This window comes from Pleurodeles waltl, chromosome 4_1 (assembly GCF_031143425.1).
Source record: "Pleurodeles waltl isolate 20211129_DDA chromosome 4_1, aPleWal1.hap1.20221129, whole genome shotgun sequence".
Classification (NCBI taxonomy): Eukaryota; Metazoa; Chordata; class Amphibia; order Caudata; family Salamandridae; genus Pleurodeles; species Pleurodeles waltl.
This window is the reverse complement of record NC_090442.1, coordinates 169,003,494-169,024,243: the sequence shown is the minus strand read 5'-3', so window position 1 is coordinate 169,024,243 and position 20,750 is coordinate 169,003,494. Positions and strand designations below refer to the sequence as shown.

At 48.0% G+C, this 20,750-nt stretch overlaps 1 protein-coding gene across 2 annotated transcripts in view; it reads left to right on the top strand.

The window, feature by feature from the left end:
- LOC138287510 (prostaglandin F synthase 1-like) overlaps positions 1 to 20,750 on the top strand; it is a 546,660-nt gene that overhangs the window by 334,689 nt on the left and 191,221 nt on the right. For both annotated transcript variants that reach the window (XM_069227976.1, XM_069227977.1), the window contains one exon: positions 14,676 to 14,785. In XM_069227976.1, coding sequence (XP_069084077.1) covers positions 14,676 to 14,785 — 110 coding nt within the window. The remainder of the gene's footprint in view (positions 1 to 14,675; positions 14,786 to 20,750) is intronic.

The following is a 20,750-nucleotide window of genomic DNA, read 5'->3' as shown; positions in this document are numbered from 1 at the left end:
TGCAGTTGCTGGACCCTCCTGTGACGGAGTCCTGGGCCCGTGGGTGTCCTCCGTCACACCCGGGATGGGGCTTGTGGGGCCCTCCTGGTCCGCGCCCCTGCTGGCTGACTTTTCCGCCCTCCTGCCCTTGCCCTCCTTCGATGAGGCTCTCTGGCCCTTGCCTCCCCTTGATGTTGTGGCAGGTGACGGCCCACGACTTTGCTCCTTGGTGGCAGCCGTGTCAACCTTCTCGCGGCGGCCCTTGGTTTTTCGTGTCCTCTTTCCAGGGGGTGGGCTGGCTGTCCCCTTGCTGCTGGCCGATGTATCAGTACTGGGAAAAGGTGGACTCCAAAACCCGTGCACAATGGTCAGACTTGATGCAGGGCTGGTGGTGGCTGAGGTGCTCTTCGGACTCTTACCAGATGGAGGGGGTGGGTCAGGTGGTGCAAAGAGGTTAACTTTGGAGAGGAAAAGTTTTTTAGGAGCAATGGGAAGGGTAGGTGCAGTGGGTATGGGAGTGGAGGAAGAGGATGTGGTTGTAGGAGAGTCAGGTGTGCTGTCTTTGGGTGCAGGTGCTTGTGACGGAGGCTGTCGTGAGGTGGTTGGCTGTTGGGTGGGTGGCTGCCAGCGTTTGTGTGTTTTGGAAGAGGGGGTGACAGACACAGTGGGAGAGGACACAGGGGACGTGTAAATGGCAGTGGGGGTGGTGACTGCACGTGTGCGGACTGTACTGGAGGGTGTGGTGGTGATGGGTGTAATGGCTGATGGTGGTGTGCATGCAGGTGTGAGTGGAGACGTCACAGGGAGGGAGGAGGGAGACGAGAAGGAGGGGGACACAGAGGTGGTAGTGACTGTTGCCATGTCTGCATCTGGATGTTGTTTGGGTGAATGCTTGTGGGATCTGTGGTGCGTATGTCTGGATGAGCTGCCCTTGGGTGTTGAGGTGTGTGCAGGCTGGTCAGATGGTGTGGATGGGATAGGCTGAGGAACAGGAGACTGGGAGAGGGTGGAGGCAGTTAGAAGAGGGAGGCTGGAAACAGGGACAATGGCTGCCGTCAGTGCTGAGGCCAGAGCATTGAACGATCGTTGATGGGCAGCCTGACCCGAATGAATGCCCTCCAGGTATGCATTGCTCCGATGCACCTCCCTTTCTACACCCTGGATGGCATTCAAAAGGGTAGACTGCCCAACAATGATGGTCTGTAGGAGGTCAATGACCTCCTCACTGAGGGCAGCAGGGGTAACTGGGGCAGGGCCTGAGGTGCCTGGGGCGAAGGAGATGCCCGCCTTCTTGGGCGAGCGGGCACGGAGCGAAGGCTGAGGGGCTGCTGGGAGGGCGGAGCTGGTGTGCTGGGTGGCGGCTGTACCTGTTGAGGCGGGGGGCACGGATGTTGCCGCCACCGCTAGGGAGCTCCCTTCCGAGGACGTGTCGGTGTCGCTGACGTCTCCACGGGTCCCCGTTGTGGAGCTCCCCTCACCCTCCGTATCACTGGTGACCTCAGTGTCTGTAGCATGGCCCACCGGGGCCATGTGAGTTGCAGCTCCCTCGTGCTCCGATGCCAATTCTTCTCCGCCTGATGATGCTGATGCACACATGCACAAGACGATAAAGAAAAAGGGTGGGGGGAGAAATAAAGACAGGTTGAGTACATGCATTGTCAACACCGTTGTCGGAGAGGACAGACACAGGAGCCTCCTGCACTACGCCGCGCAATCGGGGTACACTACTCAGTACTTGTGACTAGGCCTACAGGTCTTTGGACAACAAATGCACACATGGATGATGCTGGACCATGGATTGCTGTACTTGGCACCCTACAGAGGTGGGTGGCGGGGGCACAGGGCCATGCCTAAAGGAGGGGACTATACTACAGAAAGCGCCCTGGCCTAAAGTCACCCACAGCCCTCCTCCCCCACCGAAAACACCTCCACTGCGCGCAAAGATAGCAGAATGTGCTGATACTCACCCCCTTGTGTCTGCTGTGATGTCCTCACGCGCCCATCCAAATCGGGGTAGGCCACCGCCAGGATCCGGGACATCACGGGGGTCAAGGTACGACTGGCACCCCTCCTACGTTGGGAGGCCATCCCCAGCAGTGACTCGGCGGTCTTCCTGGTCCCGCGGCGGATGTCCTCCCACCTCTTTCGGCAGTGGGTGCCCCGTCTGTTGTGGACCCCCAGGGCCCGGACTTCCTTGGGGATGGCACGCCAAATGTCGACTTTCTGATGGGCGCTGACCTATTTGACATGACAGGGTGGGAAAGGAAATATCATCACTTTTCTGCATGTTAGATGTGATTGGCCCCCCCTCCCCAACCTTGCCATGTGGCACATGCTCTCATCTGTCGTGCCTTGCACTCCTCATTCGCTCCCCTCCCCACCATCTTACATCCACCATACTCAACCCAGGCATAGCCCAATCAACGTGCACCCAGTGTACTTACCTGTTGGTCTGGAGGACCGTAGAGTAGCGCATACTGGGGCAGGACCCCATCCACAAGTTTCTCCAACTCTTCAGAAGTGAAGGCAGGGGCCCTTTCCCCAGTCGCAGCAGCCATTGTCTCTTCCAGACCGAGGTCACAGCAGCACTTGCAGTATAGGTCCACTCCTGTGGATGATCAGGTCTCGAGTGATTAAGCAGATAGAAAATGGCGGTCACGCCCGCGGCGGTGCGTGCCGCGGCGGTGCGTACCGCGACCGCCGGCGCACATCATCATTGGCTACTGAAACCCATAGGATTCAATGTTAACCAATGCGGCTTCGCACTGCGGTCTTCGACCGCCTACCGCCACGGTGTGCCACGCCAGCGCATTGACCTCACATCCCACTGTCACACTTCTCAGGTCAGGCAGCCGCCATTTCAAGGGCCCACATGGCTTAATTTCTACTGCGTCACACAGGCCTAGGCCTTGCATTGCCACTTATACAAGCCTCTCACTGCATTGCGATTCAATTACTGTGCAAGCTGTGTGAACGAACCTGTGGGTTGCTTGACTCTGTACTCCATGTTGTCCTTCCTAGGCACCGTCCGCTGGGACTTGCGAGGAGAAGAATGAATCCTCCCGTGTACCGACCGCTGGTGGACCTGTCGACGATGGAAGAACGACATATTATACTTCGATACCAACTTGACAGAGCCACTATACATGAACTGAGTGCCCAGCTGGAGCCAGACCTGATGTCCCCCATCCGCCAACCCACAGGAATTCCCCCTCTGGTGCAGGTTCTGTCAGTACTCCATTTTTTGGCAAGTGGGTCTTTTCAGACAACAGTGTCCATGTCATCAGGGATGTCTCAGCCTATGTTTTCTAAGGTTTTGTCCAGAGTGTTGTCTGCCCTGATGAAATACATGCGGAGCTACATTGTTTTCCCTGAGGAGGATGATTTGGCTACAGTGAAGGGTGATTTCTATGCCCTTGGACATATCCCCAACATCATTGGTGCCATTGATGGAACTCATGTGGCTTTGGTCCCCCCAAAAGACAATGAGCAGGTGTACAGAAACAGAAAAAGTTATCATTCGATGAATGTCCAGGTGGTCTGTTTGGCGGACCAGTACATCTCCCATGTAAATGCCAAGTTCCCTGGGTCTGTGCATGACGCGTATGTTATGCGAAATAGCAGCATAACTTATGTGATGGAACAGCTACAGAGATATCGTGTGTGGCTAATTGGTGACTCTGGTTACCCCAACCTGCCTTGGCTATTGACCCCAGTGAGGAATCCCCGGACCAGGGCAGAGGAACGGTACAATGAGGCCCATGGGCGAACTAGGAGGATCATAGAAAGAACCTTCGGGGTCCTGAAGGCCAGGTTTAGGTGCCTGCATATGACAGGTGGATCCCTAATGTACTCACCAAAGAAGGTGTGCCAGATCATCGTGGCCTGCTGTATGCTCCACAATCTTGCATTGCGACGCCAGGTGCCTTTCCTGCAGGAGGATGGTCCAGATGGTGGTGTTGTAGCAGCTGTGGATCCTGTGGAGAGTGAAGAGGAGGAAGACGACGGGGACGACACGGACAACAGGGACACAGTTATACAACAGAATTTTCAGTAGCACACAGGTAAGAATCACCCACACCATTTTACATTTACTTCTGGCCTCCTGCATCTCTACTTTCTGTGTTCCCCACCATTTCCTTTTAACTGAATTGTGACTTTCCATTCACTTTTCAGAGCTGTTCCACCAACTGCGTGACTTCTGCTTTGTTTGCCCATGGACTACACCTTGTTGTCATTGGTATGTTGTCATCACAATGTCACAGAACATAATAGCACCGTTATGTGTGATACATATTATTAAAATATACGCAGACTCCTGTTATTGTACGTGCAATAAGTGATTTATTTGAAGTGCTACATATAGGTACATGATAGTAAAACGGTGATGGGTGGGGGTGGAGTAATGTCCATGGCAGAGTCCAGTTCTCAGTCTCACAGGTGCATTGTCCATATGCCTGTGGAAGGATGGAGCAGGGGCTGTTTAAGGTTGGACAGGGTGACAATGTGGGACAGTGGGATGACATCAGGGGGTATCTTATGCTGGCGGGGGTCTTGCAATCCTACTCTGTCTTCTTGTGAGATCTCAGGTTCCGCTTGCGGGGTGGTTGTTCTTCAGCAGGAGGTGGGGTTCTGGTGGCCTGTCGTTGTGTGGGGGCCTCCTGTCCACTAGCGCTTGCGGAGGTGGTAGGCTGTTCCTGGTCCTGGCTCGTGACAGGGGCCCTTTGGGGTGCCACATGGTCCCGCAATGTGGCGACTATCTGGTTGAGGGCCAGGACTATGGTCCCCATTGCGGAACCGATGTTCCTGAGTTCGTCTCTGAACCCCATGTACTGTTCCTCCTGCTGTGCCTGGATCTCCTGGAACCTGGCCAGTACCGTCGCCATCGTCTCCTGGTAGTGGTGGTATGCTCCCATGATGGTGGTGAGGGCCTCTTGGAGAGTGGATTCCCTGGGCCTGTCCCCCCCCTGTCGCACAGCAGCCCTCCCAGTTCCCCTGTTTCCCCGGGCCTCTGTCCCCTGGACGGTGTGCCCACTACCACTGCCCCCAGGTCCCTGTTGTTGTTGGGGTGGTGAGTCAACCTGGGTGCTCTGTAGTGGCGGACACACCGCTGATTGACGCGTCCTGGAGACAGAGGCATGGGCCCGCTGGGTGGGAGCTGTGCTGGTATTCCCATAGGGGGTTAGGTCTGCTGTGGCCTGTGGCTGTGTGTGGGGAACCGACTGCCCAGAGGTCCCCGATGGGCCGGGCTGGTCATCTGGGTCCAGGGAGACAGAGCTGCTGTTATCGCTGGGTGCCTCTTCTGGGGGTGGGATGGACATCTCTGGACCCTCCGTGGCGGTGTGGTGGCGTTCGGGTCCTGCAGGGATATAAGGGTATGGTTATTGCTTCTGTGTGTGGCATTTCGTGTGATGGGTGGGTATCCGTGTACCCAAGTGCAGGCATTCCCTTGTGGGGGCTTTTGTGAGGGTGGCTTGTGGGGGTGATGTGTGTGTGCAGTGGGCATGCTTTGGTGATGGGTGTCCATGCTTTGTGGTCACATGCAGGTCTGGGTGTTGGGATGGGTGGGTTGTGATGGTGGGACATTTGCAAGGAGTTGGTGTGATGGGGGTGGGGGTGAGGGTGGGGGTATGTGCTGGCATGCAGGTGGGGTGGGGGTGGGAAGTAGTAGTTAAGATTTGACTTACCAGAGTCCATTCCTCCAGCTACTCCTGCGAGGCCGTCAGGATGCAGGATGTGCAAGACTTGCTCCTCCCATGCTGTGAATTCTGGGGGAGTAGGTGGGGGTCCGCCGCCAGTCTTCTGCACCGCAATGTTGTGCCTTGATACCATGGAACGCACCTTCCCCCGTAGGTCGTTCCATTGCTTCCTGATGTCCTCCCGATTGCGTGGATGCTGTCGCACAGCGTTGACCCTGTCGACTATCCTTTGCCATAGCTCCATCTTCCTGGCAATGCTAGTGTGCTGCACCTGTGCGCCGAATAACTGGGGCTCTACACGTACTATTTCCTCCACCATGACCCTGAGTTCTGCCTCTGAGAACCTGGGGTGTCTTTGGGGTGCCATGGGGTGGTGTGGATGAGGTGAGGGATGTTGTATGTGTTGTGGAGTGTGATGTGTGTGGTGGTGTATGGTGTTTTGTGCGTTGTAAATGTGTGGGTGATGTTGTGTTTAGCCTCTGTGTTATGGTCTAGTCTAAGCTGTGCAGTCTCTCTCTGGCCTTCTGTCGCAATTGTTGTCGTAGGGGTTTGTGGGTGATGTGGGTATGTGTTTTATATTGTATTGGGTGTGTGGGAGTGGTGTGTGTATGTGTATCAGGTGTGTGTATTTCAAATTGTCCAATGTGGTAGTGTTTTGTAAGGATGTGTGTATTTTGAGCGCGGCGGTGTGTCCCGCCAATGGAATACCGCGGTTGAAAGACCGTCGCGTGGATTTGTGGGTCGTAATGGCATGGGCGTATTTCTGTTGGCGTGGCGGTGGAGGTTTGGTCATCGCCATTTTTTCGCTGACCTTTGGTGTGGCGGACTTGTGTGGATGTCTGGTTTTTGGCGGTTTGCCAGTTGCGGGTCAGAATGACCGTGGCGGTTTACCGCGACCGTGGCGGTGTTGTGACGGTCTTCTGACCGGCGGTAAGTGCCTTTTACCGCCGAGGTCAGAATGACCCCCTATGTCATCTAATTTTCTATCTGCTTCTCATCACTTTCTACCCTTGTCCCTCTTTCTACCTTTTTCTTTACCTTATTACTCTCAATAACTGACTTGCCTTTCAATAATTTACTTCACATTTTGCCCCTTTATCTCATTTTGCTCTTCCCCTGGTACCTGTCTCTGCCACTACATCTCTCTAATTCACCTCTTTTTTACCTTACCTTTCTCTCTACCTCACCCCTTATGTACCCCATCTCTCACCCTCTACTCCATATTTTATCTTGTAGAAATTTCTCTCTCTCTAAAACCTTCCCTATCGTTTTACCTCTCTTTATGCATTGAGTCGACCATGTTATTGGTAACCACTTGGGAGGATGGGTTCTAAAATTATTTATTGGCAAGGTATGAACGCTTAGAGATGAAAAATATGTGATAGCAAGTCATAACTCTGCCTTTTGTGAGTTATCAGTTCACTCCCAAGATACCTTGATGTAAATGGATTTTTTTTCATAAATGTCATCACTATGAATTTTCTCATTAAAAATTACAATGACAGTAAATGTGATTATATAACTTGACAATCATTATAACAGTAAATATGATTATACTGAGTACACCTAGTACAATTTATACATTTTTCAGTGAATTTCTTTTTCCAGATCTGGTGGTGAATGACTGTGCAGCATCATGAAGACGAATGAAACAAGCACATCCTGTCCCTCTGATCCCCAGTGTATGATTCATTTATGGTCAAATTCCAACATGGAGTTACACAGGAAAACTTTGTTAGAGGCAGCTCAAATAAGGAATCACATTCCGCTGTTAGACATTGCGAGAAATGTGTAAAGCAACACGGTTCCCCAAGTATTTTACCACAGGAAGTGCAGAAGCCTGTTTACTATTAACAGAGAATTACAGATTATTAAGCAAAAAGCTGAAGCAAGTGTTCACGATGATGCTGGAATGACTGAGTGCATAAGTAAATGCTTAAACAGAAGAACATCATTAAAGCCAAACATTTATGCTGAAGAATGTATATTTGATGGAAAGATATATATATATATATATACAAATACAACATCATTAAAGTCAAACGTTTATGCTGAAGAATGTATATTTGATGGATAGATAAAATGCTACAAGGAAACCTCAACGCATGAGAAATTAATCAAGAACACGGGGCTTAGAGCTGACAAAAGGCTTTGAGAGAGTGCAACCCTTTATTTGTGATTCACAGATCTTAGCGGTTTGTAGTAGGGCATAGTGGCTGCATGGTGGCATGCATCTTGTTACAGGAACTATACAAGGGTTCAAGCAAAGGAGGAAGATCATGCATCTACCATTCAAACCAATGATCACTGCAAAAATATGAAAGATGAAGCATGTGATTAATTATTCAATACATTAGAACTGTGATTATTCCCAACAAAGCTGTAATAAGTGTGATGACTCTCACAGAAAGGCTTCATATACAGGGAATAGAAAAACCAACCATGAAGCATATTGGAAGAAAATTGGACTCCGAGTTCGGTAACAGCCTCCACATATTTCCAGGCAACCAAAGGAAATTATTGGCCCAACATGATAGTGCCATGCTACAGGATGCTGAAAGAGAAAGCCAGAGTTTGAAAAGAGACATCATTTTCAAAGGTTAAGCCAACAGACATGAACAAGATCATTTATCAAACATCATTGCACATAAGAACAATGATTAAAATAAACTTGACATCAACACCATGGCCATATCATCCATCAGAAGTTGATGAGGATTCATTTACAGTGCAGGATTACCTTAAACGGTTCCTGTTTGGACTTCTGACTGGAGAGCCAGAAAACACAAAGCCGTCCAAAAGGGTCACCTTACTTATGCAATCATTCAGTCAGGACTTTATATATGCAATTACAAATGGCCAGCAGAAATCCCTTAAGCAACTGTGGCTCCCATACGTCATAAAAATGCTGACAGGCAATGCTGAAATCATTCGTAATCTAAACTGACTTGGTCATGGGATTTCATACTCAAAACTGGAAGAAAGTGATATCGCCTTGTATCTTCAGAAACTTGCTGCTACCCAAGCATTGAGAAACAAAAGCAAAGAACATTGACCACCACAAATACTGAAGAATTGTTCATGTATGTTTCTGGTGAATGAATTGGGCCTCAGCCATTGATGACAAGTACTGAAGTCTTGCTGGAATGTGATGCCCAATTGAAGCTTGCCCAAATTAAGAACATAATCTAACATAATCTGGGTTGTTACAAGACAAGAAGCGAGCCTCGCACAGATAATACCAAGTTGGACAGGATTTAACATCAGCACTAGAGACCTAGTTAGTGTATCACAGGATTCCATTGGCTACTTGCCCACCATTAATGTCCCTGCAACTGAGTTGTTAACTGTTTCTGAAATTTTTAAATGGTCAGAGCGGATAAGGGAATCACTGCATTTGGTGAAACCTGCTGTGGTCATGAATCAAGCTCTCTATGCAAAAGCAACTGAGAGCATTTGGAAGCATAAAGCAATGTACAACAGAATCATACTTCAAATGGGCACCTTTCACATCATTTGCAATGTCATGTCCATTCTTGGAAAGCACATTCAAGACGCCAGCCTTCGTGACCTTTGCATTGAAGCAGACATGATAGCAGAAGGATCAATATCATCAATACTAGAAGGTTGTATGTACAGTCGCTCAGTTCCAGTACACAAGTGCGTGTATGAAGTTATGTTGAGACTGGCTTAGTTGGAATTTAATCCCCTGGGTGGAGAAGAACTACGCAGAGAACATTCAGGTAGTCTACGCCTTCATTGAGGATGTTCATGGCTTTGCAAAAGACCAATGCTAACAGAGATTAGACAACCTCTTGCAAAATGCTGTCTTTGCCAAAGTAAAACAGCTTGGAGATGTATTCATGGAACATCTTCGTCTTGACAAAGGAGATCTCTTTGCATTTTGGTTGTCACATGGATATTGTTGAAAATATCTTGCTGGCTCTGCTGCTTGCTGCTCAAGAAGGAAATTGGCATTTACATCTTACGGCCATACGCTTTATGATTCCATGGTGTTTTGCATATGACAGGATGAACTACACTAGATATATTCCTGTATACAATACTGAAATGACATTACTTGCATTGAAACATCCAGAGATACACCACAACTTCATCAATGGATGCTTTTCAGTTCACCTGTCAGATGTTCATTTGTTTGGATGAATTACAGTTGATCAAGCGAGAGAGGTAACAGTCAACAAAGACATACTGATTCCGGGTGGTATGACAAGGCTCAAACTCAAGGCTGGTGCTGTGAAAAGATATAATATGACAGCTGAACACAGACGTGCCTTTTTGGGTCAGATAAGGAAAATGGTTTGTGTCAACAGATCAGATCTTACCCACGCAGACCTACATAAGTCACAAATTTAAAAAGATGAAGATATTGTTATGAGAGCTGTTAGTCTGGTTCAAATCTGGCCAAACCCATTTGTCATGCCACATGATCTCATTAGTCTCTCCATGGCGAAAAAGGCACCTCAAGACATGGGCTCATATTTATACTCTGTTTGCGCCGGATTTGTGTCATTTTTTTAACGCAAATCCTGCACAAACTTAACTCCATGTTTAGCGCCAAAATATTGGAGTTAAAGTCATTTTTTGCCTTCAGAAAACCACTATCTATGAGATGCAAGGTAGGCATCACCGGGCAAAAAATGACTCAAAGGCCCTAGCACCTTATTTATTCTCCCATGCAAAAATCATGCACGGGAGGAAGAGGCCCTTAAATAATAGCGCTAAGCATGCTTAGCGCCAATATTTAACACCTGGTATGGGCAGGCGTTAGGGACCCTGTGGGCCTTATCCATGGTCAGAAACCATGGAAACAGCCAACAGGTGCCCTTCCCTGGCCCCAGAGACACCCACACCCACACGCACTAACACCTGGAGGACACCTAATGATGGGGGGACCCATCCCAGGTAACTCCAGGTAGGTATTTTTAATTTATTTTTCAAAGTGCCATAGGGGGGCCTAACTTGGGCCACCCTACATGGCACTGTGCCCAACGGCCATGCCCAGCAACACTGGGCAGATCAGGTGCAGAGGTCAAAGTAGGGCCCAAATAGCATGGGCGCCTATGGAGAACAGGGGTGCTCCGGTTCCAGTCTGCTAGCAGGTAAGTACCTGAGTCCTCGGGGAGCAGACCAGGGAAGTTTTGTACAGCACTGGGGGGGACACACACAGGCACACAAAATACACCCTCAGCGGCACAGGGGCGGACGGGTGCAGTGTGCAAAGTAGGGGTCGGGTTTTGCATTGAAAGCAATGGCGGGACCTGGGGGTCACTCTGGCGATGCAGGCAGGGCACAGGGGGGCTTCTCGGGCCAGCCACCAACTGGGCTAGGATAAGGGCCACCTGCTGGTCACTCCTGCACCCGTAGTTGGTTCCTCTCGGTCCTGGGGGCTCCGGGTGCAGTGCTTTGTCCAGGTGTCGGGCTCCTTTGTTACCAGGCAGTCGCGGTCATGGGGAGCCTCTGGATCCTCTCTGCAGGCGGCGCTGTGGGGGTGCAGGGAGGTCGACTCAGGGTGTCCACGTCGTCGGAGCCACCTGGGAGTCCTCTCTGCAGTGTTGGTTGTCCTGAACTCGAGCCGGGTGCATCGGGTGCAGAGTGTGAGGACTCACGCTTCCGGAGTGAGGCGAGAGTCTCTTTAAAGTTGGTTTCTTGTTGCTGTTTTTGGGCAGAGCCGCTGCCTTAGGGAGGCTCTTGGTCATTTAGGTGCAGGTCAGTCCTCTGAGTCCTCAGAGGTCATTGGTCCCACTGGATGCATCGCTGTGCGGGTTCTTTGAGTCTGGAGACAGGCCAGTAGGGCTGGGGCCAAGTCAGTTGTTGTCTCTGTCATCTCTGTGGGGCTTTCAGGTCAGCAGTCCTTCTTCTTTCTTCAGGTTGCAGGAATCTCAAATACTGGGATCAGGGTCACCCCTAAGTACTAAATTTAGGGGTGTGTTTAGGTCTGGGGGGCAGTAGCCAATGGCTTCTGTCTCTGAGGATGGCTACACCCTCCTTGTGCCTCCTCCCTTTGGGGAGGGGGGCACATCCCTATTCCTATTGGCTAACTCCTCCAAAACAAGATGGAGGATGTTCCAAGAAGGGGTGCACTTCAGTTCTGGTCACCTTAGGGGTGGACCTAGCTGAGGGGGTGACTCCTCCTTGTTTTTCTCATTATCTCCCCATACTTGCGCCAAAAGTGGGGGCTGTCTCCTGGGGGCGGGCATCTCTACTGGCTGGAGTGCCCTGGGGCATTGTAACACATAGCTTGAGCCTTTGAGGCTCACTGCTAGGTGTTACAGTTCCTGCAAGGGGGAGGTGTGAAGCACCTCCACCCAGTGCAGGCTTTGTTTCTGGTCTCAGAGAGCACAAAGGCTCTCACCCCATGGGGTCAGAAACTCGTCTCAGTGGCAGGCTGGCACAGACCAGTCATTCCTGCACTGAAGGACTGGGTAAAATATGGGGGCATTTTAATAAATCCAACACTGGTATCAGTGTGGGTACATTATTCTGAGAGGTTTGATACCAAACTCCCCAGTGTTCAGTATAGCCATTATGGAACTGTGAAGTAGGTTTTGACAAACTCCCAGACCATATAATTAATATAGCCGTGCTGTACTTACAATGTCTACAAATAGACTTAGACACTGTAGGGGCATATTGCTCATGCAGCTATGCCCAAGCCCTAGGGCTTCAAGGCCTGCTGGAGGGGTGACTTACCTATGCCACAGACAGTATTTTGTGTGCATGGCTTCCTCAGGGGGATGCCATGTCGACTTTGCATTTTTCTCCCCACCAACACATACAATCTGCAATGGCAGTGTGCATGTATTAGGTGAGGGGTCCCTTAGGGTGGCACAACACATGGTGCAGCCCTTAGGGACCTTCCCTGGTCACTCGGCCCTTGGGACCACTGGTACCTTTTACAAGGGACTTATCTGTGTGCCAAGGGTGTGCCAATTGTGGAAACAATGGTACATGTTTAGTGAAAGAACACTGGTGCTAGGTTCTGGTTAGCAGGGTCCCAGCACACTTCTTAGTCAAGTCAGCATCGATATCAGGCAAAAAGTGTGGGGGGTAACTGCAACAGGGAGCCATTTTCATACAGGGACTGTCTGATGAAACATGCTGAATGTGTGCATTATCAAGCCGCTATAAGCAAGAGTTGTCTTCTGAATGATCCACAGACACCTAGTCCAATTAGGAGAGGGTGGAAGTTGGAAAAACACAAGGGAGCAGAGCAACTGGTAGTGGAGGGGCAGCCAGCACCTCAGTCTGTGTTAGATCTACTAGCTCGCAACTGCATTAGGAACTGCAAACTGCCAACATGCGTCTGCTGTGTAAATGACCACAAGTGCACTGACAAGTGCAGTCTTCCTGTCTGTGAAAATCGAACAGATGCAGTGAGTGATGACACCTATTCAGAAGAAGATAATGACGACAAATGTGAATGACAAAATTGTGTTTATCTTCACTCATGACATACGTTGCCTATGTAAGATGTGATTAATATTATTTGAAATTGTAATTGAAAATTATGCATATCATCTATATCAGTATATGAGGAATACAATGACTCTCTCTTGTTGTTATTTTAAGGACTATATTGTTATTATTACAATTGATAATCATAATTTTTTTAAAAATTATATTGCATTTAACCAAGCTGGTTGAATTAAATTTATTTTTCCACTTATTATGATAAATTTGTATGCCATTATGAAAAGCATTATTTTTTTCGGCTAGGCAAAGAGTGATGACTTGCTATCACATATTTTCCATCCCTAGGCATCCATGCCCCCGGATGGCCTGAATATTGGGGCCTGGCTCATGGCCTACTTGACATGTTCCTCTTTACATCTGAATCTTTCTTGCTTGCTACCTAACACTTTATTTTACATCTCTCTCTGCCTCATCTAACTGTCTACTTCATCTCTACACCTCCTGTCTCTGTCCGCTTCACCTCTCTTTCTGTACCATTCTGTGTCTTCCTATTTCTCTTACTTTGATTATGATATTTCGGCTGATGAAATAGTAAGCAGTGGTTTGATTTTCACTGTTGCAGTGAGAATACCAGTTGTGAAAGGAATATTATTTGTGATTAAGAATAGCCAGCAAATAAAGCTACAATTAGAAGCATTATTTGTGTACGTCTTATTGTAAAATTATGCACTAAACATTCACCATATCTCCACTACTATGTTGTTCCTAGAATGGAAGGAATAAGCTGTTTTGTCTCTGAATTCCATGTAAGATATTATTGCTGTAAAACAACCAATATGAAAAAAATAAGTGGCTTAATCAAGTGCTGTTCAAGCTTTATTTTAGTACTCTTTGGCTGGAAGATGCTGGGGGGCACTTTGAGCTTGCTCCTCTTTTTGTGCATTCCTGTTTCTAAAAGTTTAAGTAATAGATGACATGTTTGGTGTAATGAAGGCTTTTAATTAGCTGAAAATAACTAATATATTCATATATGTTCTGAACAGGGGCCCCCAAAACATGCAGACAAAAATAAACTTGAAAATTGTTTGCTGCAAGTGTTTGGGTATGTGCACATTTGTAGGATTAAACTTTCCACTATTATCTGAGCACCCAAAGTACACCCACAAGGATCAATAATGTACTGTGCAGAGATTAAGCACAAGTACACCAGTATGTGCAGCTTTTGCAGGACATGTGAAGGAGAACAACAGGTTGGAGAAACAAACAGTTATAAAATAATAATCCACACATGTACAAACACTACATATGCTTGATTTAGGCAATGTATACATATCAGAAAATATATAAGTCATCCATGTGTGTCAATACCATGCAAAAATACACTAGAATTACTGATAAACATGTGATTGTAAAAGCAGGTATAATTTCATCTCTTGGTAAATGTTACCTACACGTAGCGTATATTACAAATTATTTGCTCATCCTTTGCTAATTGGCCTCGATATATTCCTTTTCCTTTGATGTATTTTTTCACTAAGGCCCTTCACTTGGATTTTGCAGGTGGAGTGTCACCCGTACCTGACTCAAAAAAATCTACATGCCTTCTGCAAGTCCCATGGTATAACCATGGTGTGCTACAGTGTCCTAGGGACCTATGATGCTAGTCACTGGTAGGTAAAACAATGAGAATAGCAAAGACGTATGTAGCCTCTTACTCACTGTTTAGCAGACATCCTGCTTGAATCCAACTGCCTTATAGTAACTCTCTGCATCGCTGACAGCGCAGAGGCTCAACCGAAGTCCTGGCCATGCAAAACATAACTTATACACCATATGCAATAGTCATGATCTCACTCTTATGCTAGATGCAATAATGAATGTTGTAAATAATCTTACAGATCAGAGAAAACAGAAATTATCCTTACCACTATGAAGGAGACGACTATGCATATGTTATTATTAAGCGGTGTGAGTGAGCGTTGGCCTATCATTATGTTGTGCTTTTAGATGTTGTTTAGGTGTTGTTACTTATTACTATAAATATTGTCAGGGCCTAAGCTTTGCATTTGGTGTGTGAGTCCTGGGTTGCATGAGTATTTTGCGAGGTATGGATTGTAGACAGTTTTTATGTAACCATAACTGTACTTTAACTGTGGTTTTTAACTAAATTTCTAAGGCTTTCTAAACGTATGGGAAGGTGTTATAAACACAGCTAACCATAACTTCATTTAATCTTGTTCTTTTCAGTGAATTCTTAGGGCCTGACTTAAGAGGCCCTAGCGTCACCTTAGCGCCTCAGAGCTTCATTTCTTTATGCTAAGGCAGTGCTAAAGTGTCTTTTTACACACGCCGTATTTACAAAGTGGCGCATACATGCATTGCGCCACTTTGTAAACCCTTGTGCCACATTGTGCCTGCACTAGGCATAAAATATGAAAGGAAGGCGTTCCACTATTGGCACTACTCCTGCAGAGTACATCAGTTGCATCAGGAATTCTGATGTTATTGCCCTCTACCCTGCGCCATGGTGAACTGTATTTTAAATACGGCGCACACATGGTGGCGGTAGGGGGCGCTATTGGAAGCAAGGAAAGTGGCGCTGCACTGGGTGCAGTGCCACTTTTCTTGAATCAGCTACTTAGTTTTTTTTATCCAGTGGTTTATCCTGGCAATCAGAAATCCATGGTTCGCCAGGGCCTACTGTGTACACCCTTACTCAGAGGGGATTGGACCAGGGCCTGGCCTATGGCCAGGTACTGCACTCAACGTGCCACAGGTGGCCATCCTCTGCTGTGCCTTGAAACATCAGGGTTTGGGTGCAGAGCATAGGCTTCAGCCAAGTCCTGAGACCACGTGTTATCAACTCTTGCAGCACGTGGCCTTGGCCAGAGAATCTAAATGTGGACCAAAAACATGTTATTGAAATCTTTTTTCTTTATTTGATTGTGAATAACAAAAAATATTTCGATGTTTGAGCATTTGTTTGGTTTATACTTGTTCTTGTATTTTTGTGGGTTTTTTTGAGGTTCAAATGATAGAAACTGTTAGGCCGGGAGTACCCATCTTCTAATAATGACTTAGTGGGGATCCCCAGATTCCAATAGTGATTCATTGGGGGTCCAGAGAAGTAAAAAGGTTAGGAACAGCTGGCTCAAAGCATACATTTATGTCACCTAAGTGTAATACAATATGTTTTATCGTTTTGAGGTAGGTAAGGGGCAGTCATTATGATAGTGACAGCCCACTCAAGGCCTTACTTCTCTTGAATCATGGCTAATTGCCACACTCTACAAAGGCCATTAATACCATATTACATTCTACTCATCTATATACTATAAATTTGTATAGAAATATGTGTTATGTTATGTGTATTTGCAGAGCGCACTGTCACTTGCGAAGGTATCCTGGCGCTGAGCAAGTATTTGTGTCTGGTCTTGCCTGGAGGGGGGTCTGTTTCTGTGTATTTGTGGGATGTCTGGGAGTAGGAGTGAGGCAGAGCAGAGGTGTCTGAGAGGTTGGTGGAAGGATATGTGATTGTTCAGGTAGTAGAGCCTTTGTTGTGTAGGGCTTTAAATGTATGAGTGAGGAGTCAATTGTGATGTTGCTGCAGGATGTGAAACGTGGGTCTAGGAGTTGTCTGGTGGTATGCGCGGGTTGGTTAACATATTGGGTGAGGCTTAGGTTCTGAGGTTTTCTAGAAGGCCAATCGAGTTTGGGTCTGTGCGGTTTTCCAGATGAAAATTCAGGTCTCCAAGGAGCATGCAGGTGTTGGAGTTGATGACAAGGAGTGCGATGAAATCTAGGATGTTGCTAGCAGAAGTGGTGCATGTTCCTGGAGGTCTTCATACGAGGGTTCCGTGTAATTTATTGTTTGACCATGATGCATTCCGTGTAGCTTGTGGGTGTGTCTGTGAAGATAGCGCAGCTGATAGTGTCCTTGAATATGATGGTGACTCCCCCTTTGGGACTGGGCTGAGGGCCCTACCAAGACATCTTGTAGCTGGCAGAAATGGCTGTAGTGCTGGCCAGTGCCGAGGTTCAGTTTAGCACAGTTTCCATGAGGGAGGGCAGATCTGGGCTGTGGTCATTAAGCAGGTCCCAGATTTGTATACCCTGTTTGTTGAGTGAGTGTGTGTTGAGACACATGCAAGAAAGCACAGAGAGCTGTATGGGCGGTGGTTGGTCTGTGTGAAGGGAGAGAGAAAAGTGCTGCAGGATGGAGAGTGTGGGCCAGCTTGCGTAGAAGGGTGCAATAGAAGTTACATGAGGCGGAAGCGAAAGCTAGAGTAACACCAGGAGGAAAGAGGGACAAAAGGAGTGAAATGGAGCAAAAGAGGCAAAAACCAGACCAAAGAACGATTCAATAAGGCACAAGGGTGAGTCAAAGCTGAAAACCTAGCAAAAGAGGCACAAATCAACGCAATGAGCAGAGCAAAGAGGCACAGAACAAGGTTGAAACTGAGCAGAAAATCTTGCAGAAATGGCCCACGAAAGACAGCGGAGTGTACAGAACAAAAGGTCAGACAGAGAGAGAGAGAGAGAGAGGGAGTGACCAGGAGAGGAGGAGGGAGGTGCCTCAAGGTGCAGGAGACGTGTCCAAAAGGGCCTTGCCTCGTCAGAGGACCTGGCCATGGACGTCTATACCCCGAAATGCCAGGGGTAGCAGAAATGACATCCCACCCTTTGACCTCCACTTTCACTCACACACACATACTTACACATGCACACACATTCACACTTACATACACTCTCTCTCACATAAACACTCTCACCATCAGGAACGCACACAACACACATTTAAAAGCATGACCTCAGCTGCCACGAAAGGGCATATTCGAGCAAATTGCACTCAATTTTTAATCAACAAAAAACAAAGAGGGTGTAGCCCCAACTGACATCCATAAGGGTGAGTAGCCCCTGTGTTCCTGGCACTGCATCTGCTGCCTCTGAGGCAAGGGGTCGCAAAGCCATTGCCAGGGGTGGCAAAGGGCAAGCCAGGGTTCGCAGCTGTGACCCCTGGTGACCCCTAAATGATGTCCATGGCCCTGACATAGGTAAGTCCTGGTGAGGCTAGCGCTATGCATCTGCCTATTGACTAGTCTGCACTGCTGCTGCAATTAAGTAGGTTCTGGGGTGGATCCCAGGTACGGTAGGGCTGAGGGAGGCATGAGATAATGGGGAAGCGTGTGAGTGGGGATGAAGTAAGGAGCGCTGGGGCAGGAAAACAGCAGGAAAACAAAGACACAGTCACACACAAAAATAATGCACGAAAATAGAGCAAAGAGGCACAAACAAGGGGAAAACAGAGGAGAAGAGGGCCACAACAATGGTAAAATAGCAGAAAAAGAGCAAAACGAGGGAAAGCACTGGCAGAAGAGAGGCATAAGCAAGGTTGAAACTGAGCAAAAGAGGCACAAATCAAAGCAAAGAGGCACAAAACAAGGGTGAGAGAGAGCTGAAAATGAAGCAAAAGAGGCACATAGAGCAAAGAAAGGCGCAAGGTGTTACAGAAAAGATTAAACAGAGCAGAGAACGAGATAGAAGAGGCACAAGACATGGTTGAACAGAGTACAAAATGGAGCAAAAGAGGCACAAAAATGAGTAAAAACCAACGGCGGCCGACATAAATTAGTAGTGGTGATGCAGGTGGAGGAAGTGTGGGGGACTGCAATGAGGGGAGCAGCAGGGGAGAGCACGAGGGGGAAGTACAGACGTGGTTAATAAAAAAAAAGCCACTTACCTGGTACTACTGACCCCCTCGCGCTCCTCTGCTTCCTGGTCCCAGCATCAAAGACTCCCTGTGCAATCCCTGCGCTGCTCTCATGCTATTACCTAGCATGAGCGCATCATGGGGATTGCCCTGACTGGGCTGGTTTGCTGCTCGCTCAGGCACAGAGAGTCTGTGTGTTTCTCCAACCCGGCTGTCAAATACAAATGGGTTGGAGAAACTTAACTGCCCATGTCTGCTTGGCCGGCCTAGAACCGCTGGCCAAACAGTCATGCGCAGTTAAGAACACACTCCACTCCCCCCTCCTCCTTTCTCCCTCCCATGGCCTAGCCCTGCCACTTCCTGCATAGGCTGGCTCAACCAGCAGCAGAAAAATAAAACAATAGTGAAATATCGTTTTATTTTTCTGCTGCTGACTGTGAACCAGCGGGACGATGTTCCTGTGCCATTGCGGAGGAGCCGCCACTGGTAAAAACAGAAAAGATAATACATGGACGTCAATTCACCAACATTTCAGGGGTAGCGGCAGTGCTTAATTTGAGCTGGTTGTTTCCGGTGCGGGACCAGCAAATATTTGGCCGGCATTCTTTTTTCTGCCTCAAGCATTTACTGCAAGCGAAAGACACATATGGGAAAGATGGAGGAAGAGAAAAGTGAAAACGCGTCACAAAGGGAGAAAGCAGAAAGCTGCAAGAGTGAGCTGTAGGGGCAGGGAGTGGCTGTAAATGGATTAAAGAGGCCCGAGATGGCTTCAAGATTACACTGCCTCAGTATTCCGTGCTCACATATTTAAGTGTAGCAGGCAAAGAGCTTTGGGCAACGGCACGTTTTATTTACAAATTAAGCACTGGGTAGTGGAAGTGACATCACACGCTATTTGACCTTGTCTTTCACTCACACACTTCTACATACATTCCCATTACACACACACTCCCCCAAATGAACACACTCTCACCTTCACGCATGCATACAACATACATTTAAAACCATTTTTTACTTACCTCAACTGCCAGGAAGTATCATATTCCAGCTAATTGTACCACATTTGTATAGCACTGATAGCGAATAATATACTGTTACTCACTATTAGTGTAATAAAAAATGACAGAAAAAAAATAAAGTGGACCCCCCACCCAACATCGATAAAGAGGAGCTGCTTCTTTATTCCTGGCACTGATTTTGCCCTCTCAGAGGTCAGGGGTAGCAAAGGCAGTGCCAGGGGTCGTAGAGGGCAAGCCAAAGGTCACAGCTGCGACCCCAGGCGACCCATAAATGACATTCATGAGAAAATAGAGCGCACAGAACAAAAGGACAGAGAGAGAGACGGAAAGAGAAATAGAGTGACCAGGAGAGAAGCGAGGTTAGAGTGTCAAGGCCAGTACTTAATTTGTGCTCGTTGTTTCCGGTGCAGAGCACCGGCACTTATTTTTGAGGGCCGGCACTTATTTTTCTGCCTCAAGCATTTAGTGTGAGCAAAAGACACACATGGGAAATACGGAGGAAGAGGAAAACGAAAAAGCGTCAGAAAGGGAGAAAGCAGGAAGCAGCTGCAAGAGTGAACTGAATGGGCAGGGAGTGGCTGTAAATGGCTTAATGAGGCCAGAGATGGCTTCAGGATTACGCTGCCTCAGTTTTCTCTGCTCGCACATTTAATGCAGCAGCCCCGTGTTTAAGAGGAGAGCTTTGAGCACAGGCACGTTTTTATTTACAATTTAAGCACTGGTCAAGGGGCAGGAGCCGGGTTCGAAATGGTCTTGCCTTGTCAAACGACCGGGCACAGGTAAGTCCTGGGGTGCTAGGGTTATCATACACGCCAACGTTTTACGTGAGGAAAGTGAGAGATGTAACAAAAATAACCGGTAGCATTTCGCCCAGTTGACTTCCATTGAAGGAGAGGCAATTTCAGG